Raw genomic sequence first — 27441 nt, forward strand, 5'->3', positions numbered from 1 at the left:
GGTCCGCGTTTATTCTGGAGCGCTGGGAAGTGTTCTGTGGGTGGTGGTAGCATGTGGGGAAAACATGCCAGGGATCTTTCTGTACCAGGCAGATTTGCAGAGAACTGGGTTCTGTGACCCAGGTGCTCACCTGGCTTTGAGCCCAAAGTCGTGATGGTGCTCGGATAAAAAGACATAACAAGATTAGTAGGGAGAAAAACCCTGTTGCAGGGACTTTCCTAGTTGGCATATAGGTTCTGCACCAGCTCTGTTCTCAGTATCAGGGTCAGCGGGTTATGAGCCGGCCTTACAAAGAGGGAAGGCTGAACGTACCCATGGACGTGTCCACAAGTGAACTCAGCAGAAGTCAGGATAGGATAATTGCAAAACTCTAAAAGCTTATTTTAGACTACTTTTCTAGGCAGTCTAAAACCAAGTTAGAAGTCATTTGCCTGAGAAGGTCCCAAACAATTTTTGGTTTCGCATGCCTATTTTCCTGGTTTTTTGGATGTTTTCACTTTTCTATTGTTGTCTAAAAGATGCAAAGGGAGGAAACTGACCGTATAAATCTGTAAGATAAACTGGGGAAGCAACAAAACTGATTAAACATGAGATGCTGTCCAGTGCTTCAAGTAAATAAGCTAGGTAAAAAGTCTCTATTCTTGCCCAGTAGTGTTAGTAAAAGAATAAGTAAATAAAAAGATTTGCGAAGAAAAGCAAAGTTTAAAAATTGGCCACATTTCTGTAAGACTGACATCATCAGAACAAACTGGCACTATTTTTAAATGCTGGAAGATAGATTTGTTAACATCTTTGCATCAAAATGTGATACCAAAAGACCCCTGCAATTGTGTTGTACCTTTAGCTCTACATATGACTTAGCTTTACTGACAAGTCTTTTCCAATTCTGGGCTCTTTCTTGACTTTTCATTCTAGAGTTTGACCCTGCTTCCCCTTCTCAGGTCACGAGGGATGCCTTCATTTGTTTTTCTGATCTCTCACAGTGATAGCACCATGAGTTTTGTCTCCTGGTGTGTTGTTGTAGTCCCTCAAGGGTCACACAAAATTTATCATTTCAAGTTGGGTTTTTGTGATACATGTGTTCCAGTATGTCAGATCGCACTTCCTTTTAGCAACTTTGTTATCAGATAAATTGAAATATAAATTATGTAGGTAAAAACAGTTGGACTGTAAAGAATTTGTGGTTGCCAAGACTTCCCAGGATCAGATTCAAACTTAGCAAGATGGGAAATTAATTAAAAAGTGTATTCAAGTGCCATCAAATCTGCGTTTCTGAGTAGTGGTTGTTTTTGTTGCTGTCACTTAACAGCCTAGCCTTTTTATAACCAGATTTTGTTTTGCTTTGTTTTCTAATAGCATATCAACATTCATTCCATTGAGCCTTTGTGGATTTCTACATTAGGCAAAAGTGAATTAACAGTCAAAGGAGAAAACTTTACACGTGCATCAGGCATAAAACTGATACTGACTGGGATCAGTGGCTGTAAACCAGAAATGTGAGTTAACACAGCTCTGAAAAATATTTTTTGCTTTGCATAGTGAAAATTACGTGTATCCAGACCCAGATTTTTCTCTAGCTATGCAGTTGTGTGAGCCATTCTCATGGACCTCTCCTTAGCAGAGAGTGGTGCTCTGCACTCCTGCTTCAGTTACACCTCCACTTTAAATTCCCAAAGGTGGTGGTGTTTGGGTACTATACAAGGGATGGAATGGCTAGGTGGGCAGTCTGTGAACCTTTGGATTGTGGTCTTGCCCCAGCTAATTCATCTCTCAGTAATATTTAGGACAGTTCTGGGTCTCTTGGCCATCTAGACCTTGCAGCAGGCAAAGAGAAGTTAAGTCACAGGAGAGCCTCAGCTATTATTTGGCTTCCCTCTGCCTCAAAACATCTCCCAAATACTCTAGGATTCTGCTTGTGAAAGCTCAGACAGCATGGCAGGAAGGGGAATCTCTCATGCAACAGCTTGTGCTTTTCTCTGTTGATGATTGTGCAGTGTAACCCCCTAGACAACTAGGCTGTCTTACTCTGAATCAGTCATTTTCAGGTGCAGCTTCCATGGCTGCCTGTGGTTGCCAAGCACACTTTGTATAGCTAACACTTGAAAAATATTCATATGATGCAGTTCCATTTTTACTTCAGCTATGATTTTCCTGGGGACCGTAACAAAAACAAAAAGAGGAGAGGAAAAAAAGAAGGAAGGAAGAAATAAAGAGCAAAAGGGAAACAGAAGACTCGTTCCTGAAGAGCTAACAAACCGTGTTGGTAGCACAGAGAAGTACACAATAAAGAGTGAAATCACACATCAGATTACATAGCCTTATCCCAAAGCCATAAAAGCAATATCCGTTCACTCTTGTGCAGTTATTGTGACACATAGCAACTTCATTCAAAAGACGCCCTACTTTTTGTTTTCAGCTCCTTGCTCTCTCTTTCCACCTCCATCTGGCTGCTCAAAGAGAGATTCATTTTTCTTCTGCCCTTGTCCTTTGCTTTAGGTTATAGGCTTCATGTAGTAACACCAAATGAGAGGCATTTGTGATTCAGCGTCTGTGACTGCTTTCTTCCTCTTTCAGCATTCAAGTCAGAAACGTACTAAATGATACACAAATGACATTTGCTCTCCCACCAACACGCAAAGAGGCCAAAAGCATATGCATACAGGCTGATGGGAGAAAATGTTCACCACCAGTGACGCTGCATTATGTTTCACTGCCATCATGTTTTGGAATCACACCAAATACCTCCTGGATCAGGTAAAACTTGTCTTCCTACACTTCTTTGTATTTAGTGAAATGTAGTTCCACTGAGCTCATGTGACTCTGCTTTCTTGATCAGACTGCAGCTGACATAAACTTGGGTGACTGCACTAATTCTGGACAGGCCACTGTGCTCATCTGCGCTGTAGAGAGCCTGAGATAATAGACCATAGTTTGAACTTGCAGTAACCTGTTGTGGAGGATGAATTTACCCCAGTGAACTGGCTTAGCATGTAATATACAGAGAAGGTCACGATAGCTACAAGAGGAATTTAGTATTTCTGTTCAAATTCCTTTTCTTTCCCTGAAGGAGATCTCCTTAGTAGAAGTAAAAAATAGTCTTTTGGTATTAAATCCGAAATCTGGGTAGCACACATCAATTTAAACTCTGATTATTCCTTCCGTCGTTTATTTTGGATAACTGTAAATATATCGTTTACCTCCTACACACTATGAAGGGTCAGCAAATTGAAAATAAAATGAAAATAATCATCACTACAACGATATGCACAGACTTATTTTAGGACCTGGTTCCATAAAACCAAAAGAGCCATATTCAGACTTCTGCTATGTTCTACAGGAGACTTATGACTCTGGCAGAAGAGTTGTGGTGAAACTTATAGAGTGGTTTAAGATATTCTCGGCCACAGCTTTCCACCTGTCCCTCTGCCTGCACAGCAGAGCAGCAGAAGGGATTTTTACCCACTTTCAAGTTCTCAATCTGATATCTTGGCTTAAAGCACTGGCAAGTGTCAATTCGTGATAATACGTTGGACTGTCAGCTGCAGCGGCTGAGCAGCTAGGACACATTCCCTCACCTCTAGGTGAGGGGTAGTGCAGGCAGCTGGAAATTAATAATACCTTAAACCATTCCAAGTATGTTTACTAGAGAGTGTGAGCCAGAGCCCTCAGACACGAGCACCATTGTGTGTTCTGAGACAGATGGTCTGAATTCTGCCAGAGATGTTCCCTGTGAGGCGTCTGGCACCATCAGTGTGTCCAGAAGAAAACAAGAACTGAGCACACCCAGAGCTGCTCTGAGACAATGAAATACCGTGACATTCTTTAGAATATTAACTCACAGTCTAGTTCTTAGGCTGGCTGAATATAAAAAAGGTTGGAGAGTCCCTGAAAAGGAGTATAGCACGTGCATGCTATCAGATCATTTGATTTTGTGTTAGCAAACAAGATTTAGCATGACATTAGGAAGAATGAATGGAAGTACGATGTATAGCTCAAGTACCTTCAGAATAGCTTTGTACAATGGGAGAGGCCAGCATGCAAATTATCTTGTCCTGAAGTTTGACTTTATTTTATTGGCTGCTACCAAAACAAAATGTATGTGATTAGTCTATTTGTGACTAAAACCTTAATGTAGGATTTATCTGCTAGAAAAGGCGTGATGTTAACCTCTTTTATTTGATTTTTTGTTTTTGTTTAATAGTGGTGGTCGCAGAATAACCACATCTGGTAGAAATTTTAATGTGGTGGACAGTGTGATTATTTCAGATGACCAGAGACCAAACCTCACCGTAAGTCATAATCTCCTTCACAATAACAAATACAGATGTCTTAAGGGAACAGTTTTTGTTCCTAAGGTTTCAGGAAGATCTTAGTATTTTTCAAACACTTGCACACGTGCTTAACATCAGTCTTCCTACTGAAATAAATATGGCCACTTCTTTGTAGGATTACAGTTGCCCATACACTCAGTGGTACAGAATCATGGATAAACATAAGCTGCTCTTCTGCATGATGCCCTGTGTCTTTTTTTGGTGCTCTGGGGACTTCTTTCCTAAGCTGTCCTCTCTGAGTCCCCCCTCCAGATGTGTGTCCACTGGAGGAGAGGGTGGTGCCCTGAGGAGGTGTTTTCCCTACTGTTGAGCACATATGATCTCAGCGTGCCAGTTCTCCCCATGTCGCTGTACTTCTCTCTTATTTTGTGCTGAGAGCCCAAATACTGCCAGTGCCTCAAAAAGGTCGGGCTTTGATGCTGGGACTAAACCCTTTCTGTGAGGCTGAGAGCGGGTGGGCAGCCCGTTGCCTCCTGGGCTTGTAGCACGGAGTCCGGACAACAGCAGCACTGCCCCGGGGAGTCACCGTGGGGCAACTGTAACACACTCCCTCTAACAGGAGCTGGAGTGGGGACAGCCTGTGCCGGGGGTGTTGGGGAGCTCATCCTGCTCATCTCACATGACCTGCATTTCGGGGAACAAAGGAGAGCCTCCGAGCATTATTCATTGTGCTCTCCGCTCACGAGGGTTATTCATTGTGCTCTCCTCTCACGGCAGGAAATATCTGCCTTAGCAACGTTCAATCAGCCTTAAAGCAGCTCGCAGAGAGCGTGATAACTATGCTTAAAGGCAGACACAAGCTTAACAGAAACTTTCCAGGTACTCTGCGTGGAGCCCTGATCCCAGAGAGGTGGTTTAACAGATATCTGTGTGAAGTCAGGAAGACTATAAAAAGATTTTGAGTGCCTCTGTTTATAATTGTACCTACTGTTGAGTACTTAATGAAGGTTACAGCTTTGCTATTGCTTTTTAAGGTCTCTAGGTTTCCTGGAAATGAATCTGAATATAATTACTTAACGCCAAGTCTGAGCCATGCAAAAGAGGGAAAAGTTGTTGATATGATGTTAAAAGTAGAAACTACCTTTATACCGTGTGTCAAGTTACACTACCACCCTGACCCAATGTTCATTAACTACCAGCTGCACACTGAACTGGATCCTGATCTTGAATTAAAAATATATGTAAGTATAAAATGTATGTAAGTATAAAAAAATATACTTCCTTATTTAAAATAGTTACTAGGGATCATTTTACATGTTACCATACTGAGTGACTGTTTTCTAACTTCAAATTTTTTCCTCTAGAAAGAAAATGACAACTTGAATATTTCCAAAACTGAGGTAGAGGTCTATCTCTCTTACATGAGTGGTGCACAAACCAAAAAGATATGGTTCAGTGTCCAAAATATTACCGAAAAACCTGACCGCAGCACCATATTGTGCAAATTCAAAAGGGAAGGAACTGACAAGATTGATTTTTCCACAGTAAAAGTTTTTGTAAGTAGAATTCCATTTTGTTGCAATTTAACAATGTTTTGATGTTTATATGAATGTAGTAAAATGTAGCATTAAGCATTAGCATGGTTGTGAATGTTCTTTAAAGAGAGAGGAATTGGATGCATTTTCTTCTGTCTTGCCTAGGGTACTTGGTAATCCCGTTATTTGCCTTACACCTAAGCATGCCTGCCTAGCTTAGGTACCACTAGCAGTACTGAGCTCATTTACTGCCCAGTTTCTGATGGCATGTCAGAGATGAGCTTTGCAGCCCAAACTGAGTTCCCAGCTGCTGAGCTCCAGGAGAGCAGTAGCTGTCACACCTCTGACTGCAGCACAGACATGGCCAGTGAAGCATCCCTGGCTCCAGGACTGCCCCTCTTCGTAGATCTGTAAACAACCTGGTTCCATAGTGTGGCCACAAAGAAAAGGATTTTGTCCTCCTGTTCACTTTTCTCCACTAAAAGTGGTTAAAGATCTTGAACTATGCATAGTGATCTCTCTTGAGAGACAAGAAAAGGCATTTCTGAATAAAAAAGTAGGTGGAATTCAATAGAGGGCTAAGCACTATGAGCATATGGCACAAAGCCAGGCCTGAGTCTAAGAACATTAGCATGGATGTCAAAACTAAATGGCACCTTAAGATATTTCCTCCATGAATAAGATGAAGATATGAATTTTTAAAAATACAGTTATCACCAGCTATGAGTGAGAAAAATGATGCGAGACTCTTACTGCAGTGTATGGTGGTGTAAAACTGAAATAACTCTATTGACTTCAAGGCATATGGCACATAGTAAAGGTTAACAGAGCTATTCTCAATTTCATATCACTGTTAACTGATCCCCCATCTGTGGATCCTGCCATCTGAGTGAGTAAAGGCATGGAAAAGCCTTTCTGAGCTTGGTGTTGCATTTAAATATTAAAGTTTCCTTGCAAAATCACATGCCCATCCTGCAAGTTTCATAGGAGTGACTGTCACAGAAAACTCACCACTTGGGTAGGCAAATCAAGTGCAATAGTTATAATGTAACTTTCTACTGATCATGTATTCAGAATAATTTTTTCCAACTTCAGGAAAGATGTAAAAGTAGGAAACTAGCCATGTTTTTTCATCCCTATAACTATATTATATATAGTTATAATAGTATAATATAGTTATTGCATATATTATTATATATAATAATATATATGCTATATAATGAACACAATATACTATATGGTAGTATATAGTAGGATATATTATGTATGATGTATTTACAGGACTATATATAATTTATATCATGATGGAAAAAGTAGAGCCTCCGTGAAGAAAGGATGTGCTAGATAATAATCTAGGTGTGGCCCAAGTATAAATATATACCTTGCCTTAGTTTTCAGTGAGAAAGAGGAGGTTAAATGTAGAGTCAAAAACAGGAGGATTAGTCTGACTGGAGATATTATATGATATATGTGATTCTGGAGATGTGACAGAAGCAAGATTCAGGCAGATCAAGGGTCTCAAGACAGTAAGAACAGGATCATTTCTGTCACAGAACTAAGAAAGAACTGGCATGTGATATTGTAGGCTTGGTAGGAAAGATTTTAAATAAAACTGTAGAGTCAGGAGAAGTACTGCATGACTGGAGAGCAGCAATATAATACCAGTAATTAAAAGAAAAATAATTAACTAAGCAAATGCAGGCTTGCTGATTTAATCCTAGCTCTATTTAGAGCTTTATGGGTATATTTTGAATGAGAAACTCCTGAAAGACCTGCAGATAAATAGAAAATGAGATAACTGTCAACTTGTTTTTAAATAAAGGCAGATTATGCTAGATATCTTTATGTAGCAAAATGAATGATTTCCTTAAGAAGAAAAAAGCAATAGATCACGTGTACCTGGAAGTCCTTCAGAAAACTACTTAACATTATCATTACGAGATGCAGGGGCTTAGAACAAATGGATGCTGTGTATAGGGAGCTGACACTGGGCAGCGTTGGTTTTCATACTGTTATTATTGTGTGACTTGAGCACAAAAAGTAGGCATGCACCAATAACATTCGCTGATGATGTACAACTCGGGCATTACCAGTCAGGAGACGGTTTTGTCATATCATGCAGAAGAATGAAATGAGTTTAGGGATATGAACAGGATGAATTCAGGAGTACCATATTTAATCCATGATTCTTAAGCAAGATAAATAAAAAATAAGGAAAGAAAAGGGGCCGCTGAGTTAAAAAGGCTGTGGTGACGATTAGAGATAGTCTAAATATGACCTGAAAATTAAATGAGTGCTCTGCCTGAATTTCCAAAGAGAGGAGACAAGCAACAGGAATTTCTGCTCCAGGAGTTTTCTCTAGGAGTCTGCTTTGGTTGGACCCGAGAGAAGGGCAGAGAGAGGCAGGTGTATTAGTCAGGGGATGACTGTGAGCCACCAATGCGGTTCAGCCTTAGAAAAGGCAAATGGGTTCCTAGGAGGGCTCGGTCCGAAAGGACTTTGTGCAGAAACCATGAAAACACACAAATCACCTGAGGAAAAGTTACACTTGATGGAGGAAGCGTGTGCCTTGTCTTCTGTTCTTTGTAGCCCTGGAAATATGAAGGCTGTGTCCTCTCAGCCCTCTGGGGTTTCTTTGCTTGCCTATGTCCATGTGCGGCCACATGACTGCCCAGCTGGCACTCTCCAGTTGCCCTGGCTGCTCCCGACCTGTGACGAGCGGGTGACTGAAGCAGCCAGATGTCTCCCTTCTGTGCTGTAACCCGAAATAATTTCAACCCAGCTCTCCCTTTCAATTATCTCAGGCTCATTTCTATCCCCAGTACTCAGTGGTATTCTTTGACTTTGTCATAGTGTATTTTTTGCCTCTGGTCTGTTTATAGTCTTAGCTACTCTTTCTTTATGGGTTTTCACAGTCCTCTTGGAGATCCTCCTTTGTGGAATTTCTTTTTGCCATAATTATCAGTGGTGAATGCCTCAGTTCGGCATCTGGCAGACTTCAGCACTTTGGTGTATTCCTGAAAATTCATGCCTGTCTGCCTTAGGCAAGCCCTGTGGCCGGTGGGGGATGTTGTACATGTGATTATATTTGATCTTAAGCTGACCTTCAGGAACACCCTACAGTCCCATCTCAAGAGGTTGAAACTTCTGCAGAGAAATGGAGAAGAGGTCTGTGGGCAAGGCCGCTATCAAAAATGTTACTTCCCTGATTATCAGCTTGAGTCTTACCTTATTTTTCTGCTCAGCAGATTAACACTGTGAGTTCAAAGAAGTGTTTTTAACTCTCAGCAAGAGCCTTGAAATGCCAAAGTGTTTAGCAGTGATTCTGAAGCGCGTGAGTCCTTTGGCCGGTTTGAGGCTAGACTCTGCCCTGGTTCAGAATTCATCTGAGGACTCTTGTTTGCAGTGGGAACAATGGCAACATTTGGTGCTCCATGTGGACTTCCGTATTTTTCTCTTAGCACTGTTGTGTTCTCCTGCTTAAACATCAGATACAGTAACAAGTTAAGTTTGTATTGATTCACATGTTTTTCCCAGTTGTTGCTATCTTCCCAGTGATCTGCAGAGCTAGGGTCCCTCATGTGCCCAGAAGACCGTTTTTTTTTTTTTATACTTTAAATGTCATCTTGAGCATAGGTACAGCATCTGCCCTGTACTAACACAGCCATTATTTTTCTCTAGGTCAAATTAGGAAATTTTGAGCATGAAGTCAAACCAACATCATCACACATATATTTGTACGTCCTTATTTTACTACCTATTGTAGTGGGTGTCATTATAGGTAAGTACAGTAATGTGTTTTCAGTTTTTGATTTTTCTGAAGGAGATGGTTACTACTCAAACACACACATATATATGTCTGCGACAGTCACAAACAATCTAATGTTTTCCCCTGCTCTAAATGCGAGTGGAGAAAGTTAACTCTGGTTTGGTGGTGAAGTTCATCTTGCTACGCTACAGCATGTTACAACACTACTTTTGGCCGTTCTTCTAGGGTTATTCACCAGCATTTAATGAGGCAAGACCTTGTATCTAAATTCTTGAGTCATAACTCAGGCATTTCCAGTTGTCCGAATTAGATTCCCATCCTGTCCCTGAGGGCAGACGTTCCCTATCAAACCGCTTATCCTCAGGCAGTGTTTGAGGTGTTTCTGGTCCGTCTCATTTGGGTGATTCAGGCATTTGTAGATCATTATCAAAATGAGGGGGGTAAGGAGATGTCCTCTCCTTTTTTGTCACTCCTTCTCGATTCTGCTACAATTCTGATAAATTTTGTTTTATTGTAATATACATAGGGTGTAGTAGTTCTTTTGCTGGTTGGGTTTCTCTTTAAAATGTGCATCGCCTTTACAGGAACCATCTCTAGTGCCTTTCCTCTCTCAAAATAGATTTCAATAAGTTAACGGTTTGGAAGTAGATTTCCTGTTCAAAACAACTACTTTTCCTGTTTGATCAGTGCTATGTTAAATGGCTTGCTAGTAGTGCTTGTTAGGTTCTTTATCTGACTGTGCAAGTTGTACAGGGGAGTTTGTGCTGTATATTCAGATAAAGTTGGACTGCCGATTCTAAGACCTCCTTATAACAAAGATTTTTTTATTAAAAGTGTAGTTTTAGATCCGGCTAACTGGGGCTCATGGATACTGCCACACTGGTGACAGCAGATACAATAATCCTTCAGAAAAATGCAACTGTTTATTCATCTTTCTGTTTCTGAAAATTAAAATGTATGTCTTAAATAGAGATTGTCTGTTCTGCACTTTTCTATGTTCAGCATCTTTTTTTTTTCCACTCCTTTTAGCGGCATTCATAGTTACTAGATACAAATCCAAAGAGTTAACGCGTAAACAGAGTCAGCAACTTGAACTGTTGGAGTATGAGATTCGGAAGGAAATACGCGAGGGTAGGTCTAAAGCGCTTTATAATGCTTAAGTACAGTATACTTTCTGAACTGAAATGGTCAAGAAGCAGTCACCTTATACAAACCTTTTGTTTTTATAGCTGTTATAAAATAGAAATAAAATATTTTTGTGTTGTGAATATCAGAGTTCCTCTTCAATGCTGGTGTGCACTGCAATAGGAGAGAGCACTAAGCTAGTAGGATTGCATGTAATAATTTCCTTCAACAAAAGTGAAAATAAAAATGAATTGGTGCTTTCCAGCCCATAGGGCTTCAGCTAGAAAAACAGCTCCTCTTGCCAGAAAACTCCTTTTTTAAAGGAACATCTTTTGGGGCTAAGTTATAACTGCGAAAACTAAACTAACTCTCCGGGTGGGGAGGGGGGTTGTTATTTCAGGATTTGCTGAACTGCAGATGGATGAATTAGACGTGGTGGATAGTTTTGGAACTGTTCCCTTCCTTGACTACAAACACTTCGCTCTTAGAACTTTCTTTCCAGAGGTAAATATTTACGAGTCTTTCAGGTTGTCAGTCCTGCCTAAAAATGAAAAACTAGGGAGATCAGGATCAGAAAGCTAAAGTAAACACTACACAATAATTACATACTGTTCTCACAAGAAACTTTTCTACAATCAAAAACTACCAAAGAGCGTTTAGAGCTGTAAATCTCCATTCCATCAAGCCTAAATGCTATGGTTAAAGCACTGTTTTTGAATATTCAAGGGTTATGTGTGCATCAACGTTTTTTTTTTTTTTTTTTTTTTTTGCCCAGCCTCACTAAGCTGCCTGCCTTTGAGGCCATCCTAACTCAACTATAATTTATCTATTGCTTTTTTGTTCTTGTGTACTCGCCTCCTGTGCTACAGCTAATTCAGGTAGCAGTCAGGTTAGCTAACGTACTTACATCATGACACTTCCTAATTAGACCTGTGAGATGAAGAGAGGGGAAGGCTGCCTGAAGGTCATTCTGACGTTCTACTCCAAGCTGCTGCCAGGAACGTTAACACCTTGATTCTATAGAGTACATACCAAATGCTTTAAAATTATGTATGTACTTAAGTGCTGTCCAATTTAGGGGTAGATACTTACATTGTTCTTTGGAGGTGTTTGTGCCTCTGCGTGGGAAGACTGGATAGACTTTCTCTTAAGGGTCCTACCCCTCTTAAATATTTTTCTTGCGTATGTGGCACACTACCAAGTCGATAAGCATATTTGCCACAGCTTTCAAAGTTATACCATGATGTTAACCAGTGCTCACTCGCATTTACTAACTGGCAGAAACTCTGATTGCGGTCGATATTATTTTGTTGTGTAATTGACACCAAGGAGCTACTACCTGTGGTTAGGGCTGCGGTGTTTAAGTTATAGCCAGTATGTATGTTGCTTATCACTGCGGCGCTGCTGTGGCCCAGTCCTGCAGTCTTCCCTGCATGCAGGTTGGCTTTATCGCTGTGCATAGTGCCACTGAAAGCTCAGTGTGATAAAATTAAACCCATGTGATGGATACAGAATTGGGACCCCTGTCTTTACAATGCCAAATACCAATAGAAGCCAAAGCAGGTTCATATTTAACAATTACATATGCATAATCTTAATGTACTTTAAGTCCACTTCTCACACAAGAGGGTGTTGGGAATATTTCTCCTGATACTGCCGTGATGCCCCTAGTCTAATTTGTATGTGGTAATTAGGAGATTTGAAGAAAGTGGAGCAATGAAACCTTATTTTCTGCATTTATTTCCTTTCAGTTTGTTTTGTTGCAAGGCATATTAGCATTAAAATAGTGTTTTATTTTTAGGAATACTTCTCTTCCTACTGATACGCCCCTGTCCAAACTGTAACACCCTGTAGAAGCAATCTGAGTGGAAGTGCTTTATGCAAATAAAAAAGGAAAGAAAAAAGGCACAAAATATATCATTCTATTCCATTATGTGAGGTCAGAAGGGGAAGGGCTCATTTTTCACCTTGGAGAGTTTCATGCCAGCTTGCATCCTGCATTTCCTTCCAATTAGACTCTGCCTCTGCTTGAAATACTGATACCACAAAGGTAAACTCAGCAGTATTAGCTCTCTACAGGCTTGACATGTAGTGTCAGGCAAGTTATTTAACATGCTGTGTACCAATTTTTGCTGCCAAGTAGTTATCATTTACGTTGCTGGAGTGTCCAAACATGCCTTGTGCTTTATAGGAGAGAAGCACTCTACCAAACCAACGTTATGGGTGAACAGGAAAAAACGTGGAGTAGTAGAAAGCAACCTGGCGTCAGATTGGCCAGAGTGACAAACCGGCACTTCCCTTGCTAACCTCATGTGTTTAAATTATGCCTGTGTTGTTGCACTCGTTCTGCTTTCCAGTGAGTTCAGCGGGGTTTATCTCATCTAATTTCAGCTTTTTAAACAAGGATATCAGAGGTTTTCACTGAGGCATTTTCTGTAGTCAGGGCAGAGAGACAGGCAGCTTGAGAAAGTGATTCATCCCACTTGCCCAAGACATCTGTCTCTGGATGGGATGAACTGCTGAAAGAGGGAGTCAGATAACTAAAATTAAGTGACAGATCTCATCTTCATTTCTAACTTCTAGCTTTCTGCTGCTTCCATTTTCTATATTGAATCTGGCTTTATAGTTTTTGCTTTGTGCTTAATGCTTGTAGGTATTAAGTTAAATGGATATTATGGCTTTAATAAATTATTCCTTATATTCAGTCTGATTTTTTCTTTACTTGCTAAATTTGGCTTATTATTTCTGCCTTCTTACCTTTTCCCATATTCTTTGGTTTAATACCACTATGCTTGCTCCCTGTTTGCAATTATTTTTAACCTTTACCTTTGTTCTGGTTGTTTCACAGTTTGTATTTAAGAGTGTGTCAGTGCGTATGTGTGTGTGTGTGTGTGTGTGTCTGTGTGTGTGTGAGTGAACATGACAGCACCTTTGTCGTTGTGTAGAATATATATGTGGTAGCCACACTTAGAACCAGAGCTTCCGTTGTTTGAGTTCAAATTTTATGCCATGAGGAACATGCTTAGCATGTTTAATGTGCCTGTGTTAGAAGCTTTTGGTATATATCAGAGTGAAATATCACCTCTCTTGCATTTTAGTCAGGAGACTGTGCATCCATCTTCACTGACGACATGCCACAGGTAAGTCAATGTAATGTGATACATGTTAATAAATGTTTTCCACATGTGATTGCATCCCTCATCTCAGTGCTGTCATATTCCTATCAGATTGCATATGTTCCCTTCCCCCATGGGGAGGGTTACATGGATTTATGTATACAAAAGAATTTGAAATATAAGATTCTGTTACCTAATGTATATTATGGCTTGTTTAAATAAGATAAACAGAATCTATTAATGAGAAATTACAGGCAAACTTAACTCTTGGCATTACTTTGTGTATTTAAAGAAAATGTGTGCTCTGCATGTGTGTACTCTTGTATGTTGTACACAGACACAAATACATCTTAGGTAAAATCCTGGGACCCATGACATAAGTACAAAACTCTCCCTGATTTGACTGAGACCAGGATTTTATCTCCTATATGCTTATCATTTTTTTAAGCATTAAGAAGCCATCATAGCCAAACTACAGTTTGCTTGTTTTTGTTTAACTATTCCAGAGGAGAGACCAAACGCGCAAGGATGAAAGCTTCAACATGTTGCATGCTTTAATTTGTAACAAGAACTTTCTTGTTACTCTCATTCACACCCTTGAAAAGCAGAAAAATTTCTCTGTGAAAGACAGGTATAGTATGATTATGCTTATCATCTTCAAGACAAAGAATTAACAGAAAAAACCAGCATGGATTGTGACACGCAAATGTAACTTCCACGTCTTGCAAAACAAGTTTGCGTTATTCCAGAGTATTTTTCCATTTTCTCCACCTGCACACACTGAGGAAGAAAAGACATTGCCGTTAAAGAAGCCATTAAAGAGAAATCAGAATGTTTGTACATGTAAACACAGAGGCCAAGGAGCAGGAAAATTCACCTCAAAACTGTAAACAGTTCCTGCAGTTAGATCAGCAGTTTTACAGTTTAGAAATGTTCTGTCACTGAAACAGGTGTTTTTCTGCAGAGTTAAAGTTATAGGCACAAATCTTGTGTTTAAAAAAATAATCATAGGGACAGATGGACCTGAATTTTTTTATATTTTTGCATCAGAGGGCGGTTTGAGTCCCTGAGGAAGGAAAGCTTAGGATAGGAATGATGCTAAAGGGTGTTTCTATTATTACAGATGATTTGGAAAAAAAAAATCACAAGCAATTTAGCATTCTCTCTCTCTCTCTTTTTTTGTTTTGTTTTAAACAGGTGCTTGTTTGCATCTTTCTTGACTATTGCACTACAAACTAAGCTAGTTTATCTAACCCATATTCTGGAAGTGTTGACGAAGGACTTGATGGAACAGTCAAGCAACGTCCAGCCTAAACTCCTGCTCAGACAAACAGAAACTGTGGTAGAAAAGTTGCTGACAAACTGGATGTCTGTCTGCCTTTCTGGTTTTCTCCGGGTATGTGTACATCTTTTCACCCTGTAAGATACACAAATGGAGAATATTTTTTAGTTGATTTCTTCCGTAAGGAATGCTAGACGGATCTGTTTAAATGCATTCAGTCTAGCATCGAGGGGATGTAGGAAAAGAGCAGGAATGTAAGTGATGATCATGTTATCTTTTTGGCTGAGTTCTGGGTAATTTTGCAGCTCTAGCATATCCTTTTCTCATGTCAGATATTGCTTGATCTCAGTGAGTTGTATTCTGATCATCTTAAAAGACTGACACGTTTGTTAAAATGCAGTTTGTACCTTCATGTGTGAGCCATTGGAAAGCTACTATTTGGTGGAAATTTAAGGAATAATGTATTTTGGAAAACTAAGCTCCTTTCTAAACTTCTTAATCTTCAAGTAACGTTGCAGGTTTCAAGAATTAAATAAGTTCAGGGGAAAACAAAATAAACATTTTCTTTCATTTTACAGTTTGTTTATTGTAACCCACTTGGTAGCGCTTCGTTCTCGGTTTCAGTGTTTGGCTAGGCTTCTGGTGCCGTTTCATCATATGATGGTATCGCGCTGTTGGTATTGCTCATATCAATCCTTGCGCTTGCCGTTAATACAGCAGCATAACAGTTTGGGGGCAGCAACTCATGCCGGTTTCCCGAACTCCAGGAGAGAGCCAAGGGAGAGAGTCAGGGGAGATGTCTTCTCAATAACCCTTAGCTGGGCTGAAGGACTGGTGTCATGTGGCAACAAAGATCCATCCTTCCTTTCTCAGCTCTCTGCCTGGAGCGTGGGGTTCAGGCAGGAGAGGGAAGCCCCAATTTTGTCTCCTCTGTCCCTAATACACCAGTGCGTGCCCTGCCACCTCACTCCCAAGGCTTTTTTTCAGGGACCACAAGGGGAGAAGCCAGTTTGAAAGGAAGCTAGATGTTAGCTTGTTCTTTCACAAGACTGGAACAGAAGAGGTCTCTAAACTACGCCTGGGAACACTTGCATGTCTGGCCCCCAACCCGCTTTGCTGCGGGACTAGGCTGCGGCTGCTAGGTGGAGTAGGAGCAGCTCGCCGGTGGTGTGCTCGTGCGCAGCAAGGGGCTGCGAGCTGGCTTGCCACACGCGCCAGGTGTCCCTTGCTATTTGCATGAGACTCTCACACTGAAAAGCAAATGATGGAGGTTAAACAAATAACCAGATAAATCTGCTCAGAGGGATTTTCTTTTCAAATTGCAAGATAAAAACTTGGTTAAAAGGAGATAACTTAATCTGTTGCTTAATCTGATTTTTCTTCTAGTTATTCGTGCCTGTTTAGTGATTGTGAAAATAAACGTGTTTCTTATGTTTGTTTCACATCCTAGGAGACAATTGGTGAACCTTTCTATTCGCTAGTGACAACCCTCAATCAGAGGATAAACAAAGGCCCCGTCGATGCAATAACGTGCAAGGCCCTGTACACGCTGAACGAAGACTGGCTGCTGTGGCAAGTGTCTGAATTCAAAGCAGTGGTATGTTTGCCCGTTTGCGTTCCCTCCAAACAAGACAGCTACAGCATTCTCTCTTTTTCTAGGAAGCTAAATTAAGGCTCTTAGACACTAAAGTGATGGTTAAGTACCTGGATAGAGCAAAACAGAATTATTATTATAGTCACAGTTAATTCTATTGCATTTTGAAGCTAACTGGTGTTTCACCAATATATGTTTCACAAATAGCAGCTGCTCTTCAGTTCACAGCATGCTGTAATAGCCAAAGACTTAATGAAGTCTCAAAGTATTAAAATTTCCCTATTATTTTAAAGTGTACTACAAAAATGTAAACATATGTTTTGAATCGAAACTAAATTGCACTTCTCTCATGAATGAATGGATGGAATGCAGGGGGTTTATTTTTCTATTGTATTTACTTGTGGCTAATCTTCAGGCAGCAGTAATTTGCCGTGGGCTTCCATGTTATGCGCTCCAAATTAGAAAGGTTACACAGTATGGTGGGTTTTAATTACTTGCTTGTTTAAAAACAAAATCTCTGCGAAACTTAGCTAAGTTTCTGAACTTTACCATAGATTTCTTGCCTTTCCCAAAGCAACTACAAAAGCAAAGTGTGTACTGTCTTACGCTGACACCTTAATCTCTTCGAAAGCTGCAATTCTCTTCTTGATAGCTGACATTCTGAAATTGAGGGGAGAAGGAACAGAAAGGATTATTGCATTTTGGAGCATGTAAAAATTCTGACTTTTTTTGAGGAGCAGGTCTGAAAAAGCTTTTCAGAATAACCAGAGCACTTTGTTTCCAGAATTTCCAAATGATTTTGAGTCTGAGAACTTAAAACTCTGCATTTCCAGTCACTTCCACGGCTTCCCTGCTTCTCAACTTCCTATCAGAGACATACTTAGGAGTATGGGAAGTGTGACTGAATAGTGAGCCTCAGAGGCTGGGAAAAGAAACTGCCAGAGTCACATCTCCATGGCCTTTGGAGGAAAAGTCAGGCCTTCCTAGAGCCAAGACCCTGAGCCTTAAATAGGGCTGGAGTTTCCAGCTCTGCCACTCTTCCATTTTTGCAGCAAGAACCTGGAGGTCGTAAGATGCCACATGCTGGAGTGGACTACATGACCCTGAAAATTTTGGCTGATCAGCAACCCATTGAACTAGCTAGGACAAGGGCTGGCTCATTTAGGAAGCTCGCTGAAATGACTAATTTTCTCCGAAACTTTTCTGACTTGTTGTTTTCTGATAAAAGCTCTTGAGCTGACAAATTTATGGTGAAATCTTCTTACAGCTGCTTACAAAGCTGCCAAATTACCACAGAATATGTTTCAAAAGGAAGTCTGTGACTAAATATTAGTAGAAAAAAAATACAGTATCTTTGGTTTCCTTGTTTGTGCACTGCATTCTGACATTCATTTGGTAGCCAGGGTAAGTTTAAATATTCTGCGTATAGCCAAAGGGTACAAAACGCAGTAGTTAGGCAGAGCAGGAGTTTTGAGGCAAGATCAATAGGCCTGTTACCAGCAGACTACACAGGAATGTCTGGTGCTGTGATATCGATTGGCTCTTGTTATTTCTAGCACACACGCACACTTGGGGGATAGCTGAGTCTGAACTTACTGAACGCTGCCTTAGTACCTTTCCCAGCGCTACTTCTATGCATGCAGTTACTGCTAGGTCTTGTGGGTAGCCTGCGCTAAAGAAAAGAGAGAGGAAGTGGTCTGAAAGGCTCAGTATCTGCAGGGAAGGCTGTCTGCGAATGGATGAGGAAATGAAAGAACAAGATAACCTTTCTTGAATATTGTTCACTGCCTTTGTAATCCTGCTTTTAAACAGGAGATAGTGACACTGATACAAGGTTAATAAGGCAGCTTGCCCCTCTAACGTCCAGTGGTTTATCAGACCCAGATGAGAAGGGTCTGGGTATTCCCTTGCAAGGCTGTTAAAAAAGGAGAGAGGACCCTGCAGTAGAAGTATGCAGATGGAGCCAGGGATGCCAGTTCTGGCTGGAGAGGGGAATGGTTTTGTTTGGTGTTTTGTCTAAGATTTATGTTGAAAACTAAAGCTGTGCGATGAAAGGGATTTGGGTGGAACAGTGAGGCTTTTTGGGCTGTGGAGGCAAGCCAGCTGTGCACTTCTTTCCTTGAAGAACAGTACTTAACAGGGTGCTAAAATGGAAGGAGTCAGCTTTTCTTCTCTCACTGATGCAGTTTCACATGCACTGAAATGACATGCAGGACCTGTGAGTATACATATAGGGAACTAGGTATCTTTTCCTGCTTTCTTTGGAAGTACATCTCTGTCTAAAAGGTTGCAATTACTGTTTTCTACATCAGATAAATTCCAGGTGGATTTTTCAAATGCATTTGCACACTTGCTCACTGCATTGAGTCTTGCAATACTTTGTAAGTATTTTATTTTGCCCCTTTGCAAGACCCCAGAATAGCTGAACTTTAAAGAGTACCTGTCCAAAGCAAGGTATAAAAAACAGCCATAGCAAGAGTGGTAGCAAGATACTGAGGCAAACGTGCAGACACTCGGTGCCAAAATTTTAAGGTATATAGACACTTGAAGAAGCAGAGAAGCAGGGCACAGCCAAGGCAATTCGTAGGCATTCTGCCTGCAAATCCCGTAGTACTAAAAAGAGGGTACTGGCACGCTCCTAAAAATCAGGGGGAGTTCCACAGGTCTTTTCCGAAACCCACCACTGTGCAGGTAGGCTCTTGGGACAGGAGAAGGAAGAAGTGCTGGGCATGAAGAAGGAAGGGCAGGAGAGACTTTCTAAAATTCAGGCCATTTGTAACAGGAAGAAGAGAACTAAGGAATGTGTTGGTTTTGAATTATGTTAGAACAGTCCATTGACCCAGCTGCCTGCCTTTTCAAAAAAGACCACGGACCTTGGGACCAGGCAGCCCCCTGCAGTTACCACTCTCTGCTGGAAAGTGTCAGGTGCTCTCTACAAAGGCCTGAATAGAGATGGGCTTCTGAAGTAAATACTTAAGCCGAGGAGTTGAAAGAAAGATGCTTCTAAAAGCATTGGTCCAGGATGAGCTGAGGAGCTGTGTGGTTTCATGCTGTGCTTATATCTGATTACTGAGAAATAAAACTGCCTTGAAAGAGGCTTGGATGTGTCATGGAGCCTTTCACAGGCAGAGGAGACAAGCCTGCTTTCTCACAGGCAGGCAAGCAGCTGCACCCCTCAGTGAATAATGTGCCCAATGACTGACGAAAAGCTCTGTGCACAGCTGAGTGTTAGTATTTCGCAGAAATGTTTCATTTTAAATAGAAAACCTACACAATGTGATCCTGACCTTGGAGATATTCTTGGTGGAGTCTCTCCTGTGGAAAAACAGGGGAGGACTTCTTCATATAGAAGACTTAGTGCTAGGACATTTAAGAGCTACAAGTTTCTCTTAATTTACTACTTACTTTGTAAAAAGGGATTTGGGCTGTTGAATTTTCTTTGCTGAAACCAGCCTGTATTTTCAGATGGGAAGAAATGATCTAATGTACCCTTTCAGCCAACGGGCTTTATTGAAAGTGAAGCAAAGCTGCATGGTAGAAGACCGTTTAAAGTGTTCAACTGCTTCACTAGTTAAAAGAAGGGTGTATAAAGAAGTGGGATGACTGTAAGGGAGTCAAGCAGAGAAAGGGAACCCAATTTCCTAATAGATCATCATGATGTGGTATTACTGGTCACACTTTGTGAGAGATAGGAAACTATTAAAAGGCATGTGACATATGGGGATTTTCATCAGCAGAAAAGGACACAGCAGTCCTTGCTAGGAAGTGAGCAGTGCAAATACTGATGACGGGAGAGAATTGTGAATTAGATACAGACTGAAGACCATCCTGTAGCATCAGGGTGCAACTTTTACATTGTGTGGTGCCTATCTAGCCTTAATTTAACTCCCATAACATTTTCTCTGCCAATTTGTTGGCTGTTCTATAACCTCTTGGTGGGTTATAGAACTATTCTGGCTGCTATTGAAGGATCAAAAGATGAATCTGACTTTTCCTGTTCATTGCATTTCATAGTCTGGGACACACGGGAGTAGGTTTAAGGCAATTTCATTGTATTACATGTTACGGTGCAGTCTCCTTTGCATGATTCTCCTTTAAGGAACAAAAGTTTCCCTCATTTTCTCAGTTTGTCAGATAAATGGAAATATGCTTTGTTCAGATGCATAGCTGAATAGAAACAGGATACTGACTAAGAGCCTTTGTATTTTCCAGATGATTTTTCTTTACATCTAACAAAAAATTATATTACAACATTTCTTTAATAAACCACCTCTCATTTATCATCTGCTACAGTTATTTAATGGCTTTACTTGCCTAAGTAATTCATTGTTTGAAATTCATTTTCAGGAAAACTCGAAATTTGAAAGATCATCAGTAAAAATTGCCTTCAAATGTCATTATTACTATCATTGTATAAGTGAAGAATTTTTTTTCCCCCTGTGTTTTAGGTGGGTTCCGAGCTAGTTCCCATACGAGTAGTTCCAGATGCCTGCCTTGTTCCCCCTAAACAGCCTTTAACAATTCTTGCAACCTGTGTTAAGCCTTTGGTGAAAAGCACTGTGACTTTCTGTTGCTAACCACTAATTTTTAGTGCATGAAATCTCGACTCTACATATTACTAGGTTGCATCAAATGCCCTGTAATTTCCTCCTGAGTCTTTCCATAAATTTACTTGTACTTCTTTTGAGTTTCCTTTGCAAAGTTAGCTTAGAAAACAGCCTTATGGTGTTTCTTCAGGACTTCCATGTGTCCTTCTCTGCTTTTTTTTCTGATGTTTTCTGACCTTCAGGGTTAATTGTAGAAGGGCTTTCATTATTTTACAGTCACTTCTGATTCTTCTTCCAGTTCTGCACTTAGTGTCGAAATGCGGTGATTGTGACAGTTGGCTTGTGATTAATGGTTTCTAAAGCCAGGCATTGTGCTATCAGGCAGGTAGAATCTGATTTATGAAAACTTCAACTGTAGAGAGAAGACATAATAATAATTGGCTTTTCTAGCTCCCTATCAATTGTTTCATCACTTAAGATTAACTTCTGCAAGAAATTGTATCAGAAAAACTGCCTGCCTCTCTTGGTTTAGAGACTCTTTATATGTGTTTATATGACTATTTCTTCCCGTCTGACCACTTCTTTGAGTGGTAAAGTGTTGTTATTATCCTCACATTATGGATGCTTTTGATTAAGGAGTACATGAAAGACTTGTATGCCACCTACATAAAGGATTAGCACTCTCTTCTTGCAGTCCTGTTGCCTGACAATGAGTTGAGCAGGGACGGGAGGATTCTCGCATGCTAATAAGTGAAGAGGCAGCACATTTGTGTGCAGTCTGTGTGAGAGTATGGGCTGAAAGGCAAACGCAGCAAAGGAAAGGACAGCTTCTCGTGGGAGCCAGGAAGGAAGAGAAATTGCAGGAGGAACAGGAACATGAACATTGCAGCACAGGAACGATGTTAGGACAGAAGGATCAGCTATGCAGCAGGACGTTTCCAAGGGGGTAAAGCCAAATCAAAACCAGTTAAAGAGTGAGGAGCTACCCCTGCAAGATGAGTTGTGATACTGGAAGAGACAAGCACTTGGATTCAAACCTAGGGGAGAGTTTTTATTATTATCCTACAAGACCCTGCCTTCAGGGCAGTCAAAGTCAAGGACAGGACAGTTGTCTGTGAGAGTGGGACTGCGGGTCTAGCCAAGCATATCTCCCTCGCTCCTGCGCCAATAGATTTTTTTTTGACTCATTTTCCCACATGAAATCCCACCGCGAGGCATGGCATCCAGCCCATGTCTCCTTCTGCAGGCACTGGTCCTGTGTCTCCTCCTCTTCTGTTTGGTTTGTCCTTTCAGTAGAGTCATTTTGCTAACAATTAAACATCTCCGTGTCCTGATTAAGTCAGTCTCAGTTACTTCAGTTATGTCCTAGTGTGCATTACATTCTGATGTTTATAGTTTTGCCACCTTGTTTTCAATACTTTCTGTGCTTCTGTAGAAACAGTAAAGTTCATGCATGCCTCACTAGACTACTTTTTCTCACCACCAGCGTGTGATAATTTCCACTCTTGCTGGGTAGTAAAGCACAAAATAGTACTCTACAGCTATTAATAACTATTCTTTTCTCTAAGAAGAGAGAGAGCAGGCCCCTGCAGCAACCTGACAGAAGTTCTTTCCCTCACATGATAGCAAAAAAAAAAAAAGCTGTTTTTAGTTGCTTCCTCTTATAACAATCACTCCTTTACTAAGCCACACCCACAGCCCTCCATCCTCTATCACAAGATATTTATTAGACTAGAAGTGTCCAACAGCCAGAAGGATTCAAAGTACACAGATTTTCCTGTCTCACTTGCAGACAGATGTTGGCATCTAAAACACTTGTTCTAGTTCTGTCCTGAGACAGCTGCAGTAGAACCTCCATGTTCGTGTAGCTGAGCAGCAATGTTGTCTCTGCAAGGAGCAGGCTGTAGCATCGGAAATCTTTGCTGTTAACGCCTTGCCTTAGCAATCCTGGGCTCATCCTTCTTTCTGTCCCTTTTGGAAGCAGTTGATGTGCCTGGTCAGACCAGAGGATTCCCCAGAGATGTTCTCCAGTTGAGTTGACACCTCCCTCCAGCCCCAGGCTCGCCTTGCGTGTAGGCCAGCAGAGGAGTTGTCTCCCAGGGAAGAGCAGCTAAAGGGCAGGGGTAGTTTAACTGCACAGGCTGTGTGGGTGTGTGAGCCGCAGTGATGGCCAACGGAATAAATTCACACTTTTCTGTGCAAGTCTGGACCACTTTGGAGTGTGTCTGCTGCAACATAGTTTCCCTTTCCACTGCTTCTGCAGAAGGTTGCTGCCTCCAGAGACATGGCTATATGCAGACAGACACTGATATCTACAGAGGAGGGTTTTTTTTTGCATCATATAAAGTACATGACTTAATTTTCTGGTGTATACGTGCACTTTAACATTGCTTTCGATCTACTCAAAATCAATCATGCTTACCATGACGACTTGCTTAGCAACCTTATCAGATCTTTAATCACTTACAGTTTTGCTTTTAAGGCATTCATTTTAAATAAAAGACATGCTTTTTTTTTTAAAAAGCATACATTATAATTTTTCCTGGTCTCCTGTCTTTTGCAGTAATGCACTGAAATAGATTTGCAGAAAAGCAAAATACAAAATGCACTTCTGGAAATATCCAACTGTTTACATTTGATTCTTCAGACACAAGGAATTCTAAATGCTTCATTGTGTAATTCCATCAAACAATCTTTATTTGAAATGGCTTTAATAAATGAATATTCTGAAAACCCAATGGAATGCATCTAACCTGATATGCTATCGGGATTGCCAGCAGGAGTTTCCCATGCCAGTGTTCCCTGTAAGTCAGAATAACATAAGTTTCTTTCCACAGACAGTGAACATCATCTTCGAGAAAATCCCAGAAAACGAGAGTGGAGATGCCTGTCAAACTATCCAAGTTAATGTTCTGGACTGTGACACCATAGGGCAAGCCAAGGAGAAGAGCCTTCAGGCATTTCTTAATAAGAATGGCTTTCTGTATGGTCTTCAGCTGGATGAAATTGGTTTTGGTAAGAGAGTGTCACTGCATTATATTTTCATCGAGTACGCTGTTCTCTCTGTGGAGTTTTCTTTTTGGGAATTCCTACCTTTGACTTTTTTCGCTTTTAGGCAGAGTATCTCTATGGTAATGAATTTCTGTGGAAACGCTAGATCATTTATGCTACCAGTTAGAGTATTAGAATTACATCTGTTTCACATCTGCAAGGATTTTAGCATGCAGTTAACAAACACCCATGTTACATGTGCACCCTTCTCCTAGTCCCAACATGGCCATAGCAGTGGGGCACACCTGGGCAACAAAATAACACCAGTTCAAGCGTTGCTGGTATTGCAGTAACTCAGATTATCCCACCAGCCCTCGGAGTTATGTCCTTATGTTCCCAAAGCCCAACTCTTGGCTTTGTGATGTAAGGAGGAATTTGCAATGATCAGATTGGTGTGGCTGGTTTTTTTTTTTTTTTTAAAGAGAGAAACAATGCTGTGAGGAAGCCCAGAGGATGAGGACTGGGATGGTTACTGAGAGCACACAACAGATATTATTGTACCTCAGGCTGTTTACTCCTGATCTGAGCTGGTAATACAGACTGCACACCAGTATCAGCAGGAAACTCACTCTACTATCCAGGCTGTACTTGGTTTATTTAAGACGCAAGGGAGAAGGACAAGTTACCAGAGCTTCCCCCCAGTCAGGAGTGGAGGCCTGTTGTGCACACGTATATCCCCTACCAGATAACAAATTCCCACCAGAAAAGACAGTGACCATGAACAGATCTATGGGATCAGATCAGATTTTGTGTCCTGCATGTGGGTGCCCTCTGAGAGCACCATAGGTGCTCTCTGGATGGCTGGAAAAATTGTTGTGGTGGCCCCTCCTTCCTGATGACAGTTGCCATCACAGGTGAGGCTCAGGGCCTTCAGGAAAGGTCCTGAAGGAGAGGACTATCACCTACATAAGACAGCCACCTCCCAGCCCACCTGCCAGGGACCCTCAGAAGAGAGGAGGCCAGGAGTAGAGCTGCATATCTGTGGCCAGGTATGTACTGATGTCTAAAGTGGCCTGTGAGCTGTGGACTGGATATTCCTGAGCAAGAGTATATGAAAGCACAGCTGAAAACTGTGACCAACACAAAGTGAAGCACCAATAGCCTGCAATAACTGAAGCCATCAAAGAGAAACAGAGCTCAGTTGGGATCCACTGGTCTAAAAATAATTAGGTGTTGTTTTTCTTTACAAAAATCTGTACAGACAGAATGCAGTTGGGACATAATTGTGTTTTATTACTGTCATTCTGCAGAACTGGTATCTGAGGAGCAACAAAGAGAATTGTTAGATATTGATGCTTCCTCGGAGACGATGGATGATGGGATAAGGAGGCTCAACACCATCGGTCATTATGAGGTAAGGGTGCAAGCCACGCTAGTGAGTTGAGAACTGGTTTCTTCCCAACTCCTACATACTGTCTGCACAGAAATATCTTGATCGATCGAAATCTTGAAAAGACAGCTGAGCACCATCAACAGAAAAAAAGAAGTGTGTGACATGACTTCCTTGCTGATGAGTCACATATTTTCTGTTACTTTTCAGAGAGGTTTGCTTGTTGCAGAGGGTACTTGGTTTAGGTATGTCAGATAAACTGTTCCCCTTTCAGCTGGGAAATTCAGTTAAAAGGGCATCTGATTTCTAGCTATGAACATTGCCTTGAGTTTATTCTAGTCTCTGCTGCTGAGTTTTTGTTGCACCCTGAGCAATTATTTGATCTCTTCCCACCTCATATTTTGGTTATTTGAACAGGTAGCGGTGACACTTGTGAAAGCTCATTGAGAGCCAGAATAAAAATAACTGCTGGGATGAGTTTGTTCTTTCTTATGAGACTTTATGCATCAGTCTCCTTCATCTATTATCCCTATTTCTGCTTCCGTGCAGCACGGCTACCTATACCCTGATTTTTCCCCTCCACTTCCAATTGCATCTATAAAGCAGTCCTTTTCAATGCCTACTTTTCCAAATCTGTCCATCACTGCAGCAGCACACAGGGGCCACAACTAATGGCAGAGCCCTTTGGGGCTTAGCACTTTGCAAAAGCGTAGCGAGTGGTATTGTCTGTCCAAGGAGTTTCCACTGACATAGGACAGTAGTAGAGGGTGAGAGGCTGGAGTTGGATGTTCAGCAGATGACTGACCTCAGGTGATTTGGTAGCTCACACTTTGATGCTTACGGCTACGTTTTGAAAATGAGGTTAGTGTGCCAAGTGCTTTTAGTGAGCTTCTTTCATGCTTCATTGTAGAAGCTGAAAAATCTCTCTCTTAACATGATGGTGTATTTTTATTTATTTAGATGTTTTGCTGGTGAATGTAGTTCTGTGTCATGCAATGCAACAGGGCCCTGAGAAACCTGAGCCAGCTCTGAAAAGATGGTGGTCCGTATGAGTCAGTACAGTGCCATCACCAGATAGGAACAAGGAGTCCTAGCACGACCGTTCATAGCTGGGGTGAAGCATTAGGCTGCTCAAGTCTGGAGCAAGCTTGTTTGGAGCCAGTTCACAGATTTCTATAGGGGTTGTTTGCTCCCCTTACGTTGTGGGAGGCAGAGATGAACCCAGATGTCCTTAGTCACAGTCCAGTACTTTAAATAAAGCTCTTCCTGTGCCTCTCTTGAATCTTGTCTCTAGATTAGTGTAGGACTTCCCTCTGATCAGTAAAAGCTTTATACAAATCAGGACATCGTAGTGTTGCAATCAGTGCCTATGCAGCAAAGGTCTGAGCAAAATAGATTTGAATCTGATTAGGTATTTGGGCTCCTGTCTGTTATGATAATACAAGCCCTCTTTACTGTGGGTAACTATTGCAAGTGCTAACTGATTTTACATAGCGCCTATTCACGCTTCCTGAGCGAGAGCTCATGGTGCCACACTTTAACACATAAGTCTGGTCCAGCTGGTCACTGTCATCCCTGGGTATCTTTGACCTAGCCCTTGTTTTCCCCTGTGGTTCTGCAGATAGATACAAGTTACATTGGAGGTTGAGTTGTTTTTGCAGTGCTATAACTATACTAATTATAGCTTAGCAGCTGCCTTATGGAAATTGTGCTGGGTGTCTCTGTTAGATATTTTAGTTCGCTTTTTCTGACCATGACAAGATAGGGTACAATTTAGGCAGAAGCGTAGTGGCATCAGGGCAAGGATCAGCCATTTCCCTG

At 41.2% G+C, this 27441-nt stretch overlaps 1 protein-coding gene across 2 annotated transcripts in view; it reads left to right on the forward strand.

Annotated features, from left to right (window-relative positions):
- Positions 1 to 27441, forward strand: part of PLXNC1 (plexin C1) — a 69815-nt gene that overhangs the window by 31451 nt on the left and 10923 nt on the right. For both annotated transcript variants that reach the window (XR_011140092.1, XM_068937366.1), the window contains exons 10-23: positions 1357 to 1496; positions 2575 to 2754; positions 4202 to 4289; positions 5306 to 5512; positions 5636 to 5827; positions 9488 to 9587; positions 10605 to 10706; positions 11101 to 11204; positions 13799 to 13840; positions 14323 to 14447; positions 15014 to 15212; positions 16549 to 16695; positions 24077 to 24254; positions 25541 to 25644. Coding sequence is in view for 1 of the 2 variants with exons in the window: in XM_068937366.1 (XP_068793467.1) it covers positions 1357 to 1496; positions 2575 to 2754; positions 4202 to 4289; positions 5306 to 5512; positions 5636 to 5827; positions 9488 to 9587; positions 10605 to 10706; positions 11101 to 11204; positions 13799 to 13840; positions 14323 to 14447; positions 15014 to 15212; positions 16549 to 16695; positions 24077 to 24254; positions 25541 to 25644 (1908 nt within the window). In the remaining variant the exon portion in view is untranslated. The remainder of the gene's footprint in view (positions 1 to 1356; positions 1497 to 2574; positions 2755 to 4201; positions 4290 to 5305; positions 5513 to 5635; positions 5828 to 9487; positions 9588 to 10604; positions 10707 to 11100; positions 11205 to 13798; positions 13841 to 14322; positions 14448 to 15013; positions 15213 to 16548; positions 16696 to 24076; positions 24255 to 25540; positions 25645 to 27441) is intronic.

The sequence above is a fragment of the Struthio camelus genome, chromosome 1 (genome assembly GCF_040807025.1).
Source record: "Struthio camelus isolate bStrCam1 chromosome 1, bStrCam1.hap1, whole genome shotgun sequence".
Classification (NCBI taxonomy): domain Eukaryota; kingdom Metazoa; phylum Chordata; class Aves; order Struthioniformes; family Struthionidae; genus Struthio; species Struthio camelus.